We start from the raw sequence: 8,648 nt of genomic DNA, 5'->3' as shown, positions 1-8,648 counted from the left end.
CCCTTTCCAGGTGGTTCTATGGTCTAGTCTGATAGCACTTGCCCCTGGTCCCAGTGCTTGCCAGCTGATGCTGCGATAAAGCCCAACCAACCTGCATTTACTCTGGTTCATGGTCGCTTAGCCCAGCCTGGCTCTCCCCTGCTATCCCAGTTCACACACAGGTCAGTGGGCTTTGTAGCCCTGCCCATTCTGGTCTGCCTCCAATCCCAGCTCTCATGCTCACCAGCAGGAACAGCTCCCCTGCTGGGCTCGTCCCCACTCCTGGATCTTAAATGTGCTGGTGGGAGCTGCTGCCCAGACTGGCATGGCTCACCTCACCTTGGCATCTACCAGTAGGTGCTATAGCCTGGCCTCAGTCCCACCCTAATGTGAATTGACTGGTATTGTGGCCCAACCCGACCCGTCCTGCATCCTGTCCTGGTTTTCAGATCTGCCCGTGGGTGATATTAACTGGCCCGCCTCTAGACCTGACCCATACATATGCTGGCAGATACTGTAACCTGGCCTGATCTGGGCTGCTTCTAGCCTTGGTTCTTGCACTCACCTGCAGGAACTACATCCTGACAGAGGAGTTCCCCAAGCTCTTCTATCAGATCACCTCCCAGTGGCAGATCTTGGACACACCAGTGGGTCCTTGGCCCAGCATGACTTAGTCAACCTCCTGTCCCAGCAGGAACAGCAGTCTTGCCCGACCAGCCCATTCCCATTCCAGTTTTTATTATTGGGTGCTACCGTCCAGCCATGCCTGATCCACCCCTGTATCCAGCTCTCACATGGTCCAGAGTTCAGAGACCTAGCCTAGCTTGTCCTACGCCTACCCTGGTTCTTGTAAGCACCAACGGATGCTGGAGCCTAGCCCAGTGTGGCACACCCCAGACCCAATCCACACCCAGGTTGAGGGATACTGCAGCCATGCCGGTTCACTGCCCATGTTCCAACTGTCACAGTCATTAGAGGGAACCGCAGCCCAGCCACAGGCATCCCCTGAGCTTCCTGACCAAGCTCGCTCCCAGCCACAGATCTTGTGCATGCCAGTGATTGCTGAGACCTACCAGCCCCTCCACTTCTCTCTCATCCAGCTCCCTGCTTTTACCCTGGGAGAGCATTGGAGGATGGCCTAAGTGTTTGGGCTCAGCTCTGGCCATTGTGACCACTTGGGGAGTGAATTATGAATGGAAGATCTCTTTCTCTCTCTCTAAATCTGCCTTTCCAACAAAAATAAATAAGACTCAAGAGAAAAAAAAAAGTTCTAGAGTTTGGCTCAGTGCTTCCTCTACTGCAAATGTTCAGCCATGGGAACACAGTCATGGAAACAAGCACCTGTACCTCGGTCACACTGTCAAATCCCTATTCCAAACTGTCTTTTTTCTGAGAGTCCTCATAGAAACAATTCTTTGCGCTTCTTCTAAATTGAATAGCATTATCTCCACCCTGCTGGGAGAGCTTGTTAATGAGACTCCTGAGGGCCCTAGGGAAATTTGATTAAAAGATTTTGTTTATTTAGGAAAGTGGCTGATTGTATTAAAATGTTTGCCTTGTCTGTGACCATTAGCTGCTAGTTCTGAGGGCGAAAGGAAGGAGGAATAAAGGAAACAGTTTCTCCTTTCTGCTCCCTTTTTGTAACAACACTAGGAAGGTTTTAGTAACACAAGTTCCTTCAGCCCTACCTTCCCCACCTCCCGCAAGCTAGTCAGCTTCTCTATCTGAAGCAGAAAACACTTGCCCTGCCTCTTTTTACTTTATAGTTCCTTGTAACTCCGCAGATTTCTTTATGCAGTAATTCTCATTCCTTTGGGAATCCCAGAATAATTGTTTCAAGTTGAGCCTTATGGGAAGAACTCCACATTGTTCCAGCACGCAGGCTGTAAGTTGCCTGTGGCATAATGCCAACCTCCGGGACAGGTGGTTCCCTCATTGGATGTAACAGACTACAGTACTATCAAGATAATGAACAAATCACACTAACATCCAGCTTGAATTCTCTATTTAATTAGGGAAGCAACTCATGCAATTGTTATTCTAAAATCAGTGCATAATTCTGCCCCGAATGAGTTCATATCCCAACTGTTGACTTGGAGTACAGGAATCTGAATGGGGTAGAGCTTCCAGGAGAATCAAGTTCAGGCAGTCTTAATTTAGCAGAAGGATGCCGGGGGAGTCCCAGTGTGCTGCTCAGGTTACCCTTTTGTAATAAAGGCTGTTGCTGACTATACTGTGGTTGGAGATGACCAAGCAGGACCACCCTCCACCTTTTAAAATTTATTTATTTTCATTAGAGAGGCAGATTTACAGAGGAGAAATAGAGAGAAACAGACACAATGGCCAGAGCTGAGCTGATTCAAGCCAGGAGCCTCTTTCTGGTCTCCTGCGAAGGTATAGGGTCCTAAACACTTGGGCCGGTCTCCATTTCTTTCTTTCTTTCTTTTTTTTTTTTTTTTCAGTCTCCATTTCTTTCTCAGGCCACAAGCAGGGAACTGGATTGGAAGTGGAGCAGCTAGTACACAAACCAGCACCTGTATGGGATCCCGGCACTTGAAGTGGAGGATTAGCCAGTTGAGACATTGTGCCGGCCCCCAGAATGGGTGAGCCTTACCATTATTGCACATTTACTTACTAGATAATGCAAGTGTTTAGATAATAGTTATGGGGGCAGGAATTACACACACACACACACACACACACACACACACACACACACACATTTTCCCAGGGCCAATATGGTGGCTCAGCAAGCTAATCCTCTTCTCTGTTGTGCCAACATCCCATATAGGTGCTGGTGTGAGTCCTGACTCTTCCACTTCCCTGCCAGCTCCCTGCTTGTGGCCTAGGAAATTCCAGTAGAGGACAGCCCAAAGCCTTGGGACACCGCACTCATGTGGGAGACCTGGAAGAGTCTCCTGGATCCTGGCTTTGGATAGACTCAGCTCTAGGAATTGCCGTCATTTGGGGAGTGAACCAGCAGAGGGAAGACCTTCTCTTTCTCCCTCTCTCCTTCTGACAGTAGATTTGCCTTTCAAATAATAAGTAAGCTTTCCCCTCTACATTGGAATTCTCATGAGGCGGTGGTTTGGAGCACCTCTCCTTCGTGGCTTCATTGCAGAGATGTGGACTACTCCATCTAGTGGTCAGACCTGGGAGAGACAAAAGGGAAGGATCCAGGGAAGGTCCGTAAGACAGAAGCCTTTCAGCAGGTGTCCCCTCTGGAGCACTGCAGCCCTTGGCTTGGGTGGTGTGGGTGAAACAAAAACCCTATGAATATGTCCCTAAGAGTACACACAGGATGTCCACGGCAAGGTTTCCTTGCCTCCCGTTTGGATCAATAAGAGAATCCACTGAACTGACTAGCTACAGCTGGCCTTTCCAGATTCTAGTCCCTGGAGTAGAGGAGCTGTTTCCTTCTCCCATAGCTAAGACTGGAGTATCCAGAGGGATTTGTGTAGGGGAATTCTGGGCCTGGGCTGGGAAATTATAGTTCTGGGGCAAAACATAACTACCGCACCTACATGTAACCCTCTGGAGTTACACTGGCCCTTCTTGTCCACTATAAAAAAAAAAGACATGGCGTTGCTGACCAGAGGAAGGTCATGAGCACCGCTAACGAGTCAGGAGCCTGGACCTCTGAGTCCTGATCTCAATTTATGCCGAATTTCACCCTTAACTCCTTCTTGGGAATTAACTTGCAGCTGCTCAACTCCTTGCTCTGCACTTCGAAAATAAACATCTGTTTTCTTACTCAGTGTCAGTGATTGGCTTTCTGCACATGAGGCCAGCAGACCCAGGTTTGGGGGTTCCACGGCAGCATCTCCAAGCAGTCTGGAGAGGGCTGTCATGCACTGTTGATGCTTTCACAGGGTGGGGAAATCCCGCACAGCGTCCCTGCAATGCCCAGGAGCATCGCTGTTCTCGCAGCGAACACCTGTCACGCTGGCAAGGAAGAAACTCCAGGCTCTTCCATTCCTCTCCCTCTTTACTGAGGAAGACATCAACCCAGTGACGCATCCTCCTCCATGTGTTTGTCTGGTGCCTGAATCTGGGAAAGTGTAAGGTGGGGCATATGAACTTTGAGAAGCAGGGAGTTGGTCTAACAAAGGATCAAACATGTATTTGTCATCAAGGCAACCAGGAAGAGGATAAGGCGCTGTTTGTATTTCCCATGGCGGCATTGTCTGTGGCCCTGCTGCTGGTGCAAGCTGATCAAACTTGCTTCTAGCTGACCCGGTACCCACAACAAGAAGAATGTATTTGTGATGATAACCTCCCAGGCACCTGCTAGGGCCCTCGACCAAGGAGCAGGTTGGCTTGTCTTTTCCTTCTCTGTACTTCTTCATCCTTCTCTCCACCCTCCATTCCTGAGAGCAGCCATAAAGCAACAAGATGGTCTCCACTTCCTGCAACTCCAATGCCGAGGCTGACCTTGACAATGCCAAGGAAACTGCTTTCCAGACAGTAATTAGGCTGTTCCTTTGATCAGAGCCAAACCTTTGTGTGTGTTACAGCAGTGGGTCCCACCCGCCCACGCCGAAGCAAGCAAGAAGACACTAAGAACCTGGCCATTTCCACGCCTGTCGTTTATTGGACTCATCTGCCAGGCTGGCTCAGAGCCTTCACGGTTCTCAGACACCACCTACAAGGTTTCAGGAAGGTGCCATCATTCTGTGAAGGCCCAGAACCCATCCAAAGATTTAGAGCCAAGCTGAATCACCACAGAGGGTTTAAGGGAGGAAATGGAAACGGGTCAATGAGGGAGGCAGACGGGGTCTGCGGTCAAGGGAAAGCTTGGGTCTTGCAGCCTCTCTCTAGGGAAGCTGCTGAGGGGCTGGATGGAGGAGCCGCTCATCACGGCCTATATGGCAAGCTTGAGGAGGCGCTTGATGTCCGGTTCGATGTTGATGGTGGGGAAGGTGCGGCTGTAGCGCCGGAAGGGCTCTCCCTCTGGCCCAATGAGGAACTTCTCAAAGTTCCAGGCCACATCTGAGCGGCGCACGGGGCTCCAGAGGATGAACCTGGGATCGGTCATGAAGGAAAATGGGTCGTCGTAAGGGTAGGGGAGTTTGTCCTTCAGGTAGGCGAAGACAGGATGCTGGTTCTGCCCGTTGACCTCACACTTCTGGACGAGGGTGAAGGTGGGCTGGTACCCACCCCCGGGGCGGACGTACTGCAGGCTGTTGAGGATCTCCTCATTCTGACAGTTCTCCTGGGAGAGGGAAGAGACAGAGAGTGGGACAGGGGGCACAGGGAGAGCGCTGCTCCCCTCCTGTCCTGCCTTCGCGTGTGGTGCTGTGTGTGTGAGAGAGTATGTGTACATCCGAGAGTGTGTGCATGTGTGTGAGTGTGTGTGGTGCTGTGTGTGAGTGTGTGTGTGTAAGTTTCATTCTTCTTGGGCTTGGTCCTATTCTAGACTTAGAGTCTTCTCTCTCACAGCAGTTGCCTGATGGCTTTGCTAGGTCATTCCCAAAAATTCCTGTTGTTCCCAGCGTAGCTGCCCTCCCACATCAGGATTTACCACTTTTATGCAGTTGCTTTTCCTCTCTAATCCACCCTGAGCAGCCCTGAAGATATTTCATTGAGGTTTCTAGGACTAAGTTCAGGGCAGAAGAGAACGTGCTGCCCCCCATCCACCCCCACACACATACAGGCAGACTCACACTCACACACACACACACATCCCACCTTGCCCTCCCTCTGCCCTGCGTTGGCCTCCCCTAGCTTCTGCTTGTGTGTTGAGAGCAGCCCTTACTCCTGCCCTACTCAGCTCTTGGGATTTACAGCTTTTTGACTCCTATCTCGCCATGCCCTAGGAGGGAAGCACCGCTAGGGGGCAGCTTTGATGAAGGAGGACAACCTCCTTCCCCACGGCAACCTACTTGGCCGGCGCCATAAAGGCAAAGCAAATGAGTGTACCTGAAATGGACAGAAGTGGACTGAACATGACAGAAGGCTTCAGGTTCTAGACCAGGTGGGGGAAGAGGGCTGTGTGAAGATGTGTGTGCTTGAGACCTAAGGGTTGTGAATATGCGCTCAGCAGTCATGTCTGAGGCTGTTGTCCAAAGAGCCCGGTGTGTGCTGTGGTCACTCCGTGCTCAGCTACAGTTTGCTTCCACTCAGAACCTGCTCCCCATCTTTGTTTCCTGCTGGCACCCCCATCCTGTCAATGTTTAACACTTGCCACCCCTCCAACTCCGAGAAACCCTGCTTTCACCTCCCTCCTCCCACCCCCAACACACTCGAGTCTGAGAATCGGATAGCTCCCTCAGGGATGTGGCGCCTGACTCTGACCTCCTGGAACCAATTAGCACAGTCAGCTCCAGGCCATCACTGACATCATGAGTTCGCAATTGATGCTATTAGCCTTCTTATCTGTTAGGGCAATAGCCACCTGGCTCTGGGCTGCTTCCAGCAGCAGGTGAAGCCTGAGTGACAGCAGAGGGCTGCACACTCGCCTTGGCAGCACACCTGGGCCTTTTCTCTCTGTTCTGCCCGAGCAGCGGCTAGAATGAGACCCAAAACGGGAGGAGTGCTGGGAGCCTATCTCTCAGCCTTCCTGGTACATCTTTCTGATGTCTTCCTTCTCTTCTTGCCACGGTGTCCTGAATCTAGGCTTATCACTCCTGGGCTTCTTACAGGTTATTCTGCTGCCTGGGCAGTTGAAATTCCAAATGGAATCGGAAGGAGCCCTCAAAACTAAACTTGAGAAGCGGGGGAGTGTATGACCTGGCTCCCGAGGAGGGATGTGTGTGACAAACCTACTCCCTACCCTCCTCCCGCCACACTTTCCTCTGGGCTCATGTAGACAAATCTTCGCTCTAATAAAGTTGCTTGTGTTTACACAGAACTTTAGAAATTCAAGTAAACTTTTAACCATCTTATCCCCAAATTGCACATGAACCTTTTCAGCTGAGTGGGTGATCTCTAGTTTACAAAAGGGAAAGCTAAAACAGAAAGCTCAAGCGGCTTTTCTCTGAAGCAGGTGGGGAGCGCAGAACTGAAGTCTAGCTGGAACTAGCTGGAACTAACGTCTCCCGACGTGTGGTCAGTCCTAGTTTGGTTCCTGAACTTGCATTTCCTCCATGCATTCACCCAGTGAATGTTCCGTGAGGACACAAGGGAGAGAAAAACAGCCCTGGTACTGGCCCTCATGGAGGGCAATAAAACAATCAAAAGGCACACCCTCCGTATGTAAACACATCCTTATCCCCTTTAATAGTTTTTTAAAATTTATTTATTTACTTATTTTGGAAAGGCAGATTTACAGAGAGAAGGAGAGACAGAGATCTTTCGCCCACTGGTTCACTCCCCAAGTGGCCACAACAGTCAGAGTTGAGCTGGTCTGAAGCCAGGAGCCAGGAGCCAGGAGCCTCCTCTAGGTCTCCCATGTTGGTGCAGGGTCCCAAGGCTTTGGGCCATCCTCAATTGCTTTCACAGGCCACAAGGAGCAGGCAATGGAGCAGCTGGAACAAAAACTGATCGCCATATGGGATCCCAGTGCATACAAGGTGAGGACTGTAGCCACTAGGCTACCATGCTGGGCCCTCCCCTTTAATATTTTATGTGAACTTAAAGATCAAGATTGTGACTGGCATTGTGACACAGCAGGTTAAATCACCTCTTGGGATGCCTCTATCCCAGAATGCCTGGGTTCGAGTCCCAGCTCTGCTTCTGATGCTGCTTACTGCTAATGCACCCCGGGAGGCAGCAGGGGATGGTTCAAGTGTTTGGGTCCCTGTGGTACAGTGCGTTAAACCTCTGCCTGTGGTACTTGCATCCCATACTCCCAATTGGAGTCCCAACTGCTCCAATTCTAGTCCAGCTCCCTTAATGGCCTGGGAAAGCAGCAATAGGTGATCCAAATTCTTGGGACTCTACCACCCATATGGCAGATCCAGAAGACGGTCGAGGTTCCTGGTTTCAGACCAGCCCAGTTTCAGCCATGGCACCTATTTGAAGAATGAACCAGCGATTGGAAGATTCCTTCCTCTGTATCTGTCTTCTTTCGTAACTCTGCCTTCCAAATCAAAAGTAAATACACCCTCCAAAATAAAATAAAGACCTAGAGGAAACCAAGCGTACCCCATAATTCCATCCACTCCAACACACCCAGTCATCCACTCTCTTGCCTTAGCCCCCTAGGGCTGTATCAGGGCATCTCCGAAGAAGCGACACAAGGAGCCTCTCACCTGATGTCCAAACTGGTTGCAAGGGAAGCCGAGCACCACCAGGCGCCTGGGGAAGCGGCATTGCAGCTCGTTGAGCTGGGTGAAGTCCCGGCTGGTGGTGCCTCAGAGAGAGGCCACGTTCTCAATTAGCACCGCCCTGCCTCGGAACGTGTTGAAATCTACCTTCTCCCCGTCCAGGCTGATGGCGGTCAGGTCGTAGAAGGACTTGGCGATGTAGGCCATGGTGAGGCGCCAAGTGAGCTCTGGAGTGCGGCAGAGGGCAGGGAGTGGGGTCACGGGGAGCCCTCTTCAGGGTCTGTCCCAGGGGCTGGAGGAAGGAAGGGTCAGGAAGGAGGAGAAAACGGTCCTTGAGACAAGTTGCCTGGATGACTTAACAAAAAACAGGTACCCACCTGTAAGCGCCGGTGGAATCTGGAACCAGGAGGGCGTGCTTGCTATTTATAGGCGGATCAAGGCTACCGCCCCGCCCCGCCC

General features: G+C 51.1%; 1 protein-coding gene across 1 annotated transcript; it reads right to left on the bottom strand.

Annotated features, from left to right (window-relative positions):
- Positions 1–4,742: 4,742 nt before the first annotated feature.
- On the bottom strand, positions 4,743–8,443 carry GPX2 (glutathione peroxidase 2). Its single transcript, XM_004584476.2, has 2 exons — positions 8,175–8,443; positions 4,743–5,194 (listed from the first exon to the last, which is right to left on the bottom strand). Exons 1-2 carry the CDS (start codon positions 8,394–8,396, stop codon positions 4,844–4,846), a joined length of 573 nt encoding a protein of 190 aa, XP_004584533.3. The 5' UTR covers positions 8,397–8,443; the 3' UTR covers positions 4,743–4,843.
- Between the last annotated feature and the right edge of the window lie 205 nt (positions 8,444–8,648).

The sequence above is a fragment of the Ochotona princeps genome, chromosome 26 (genome assembly GCF_030435755.1).
Source record: "Ochotona princeps isolate mOchPri1 chromosome 26, mOchPri1.hap1, whole genome shotgun sequence".
Taxonomy (NCBI): Eukaryota; Metazoa; Chordata; class Mammalia; order Lagomorpha; family Ochotonidae; genus Ochotona; species Ochotona princeps.
This window is presented reverse-complemented; position numbering and strand designations above follow the sequence as displayed.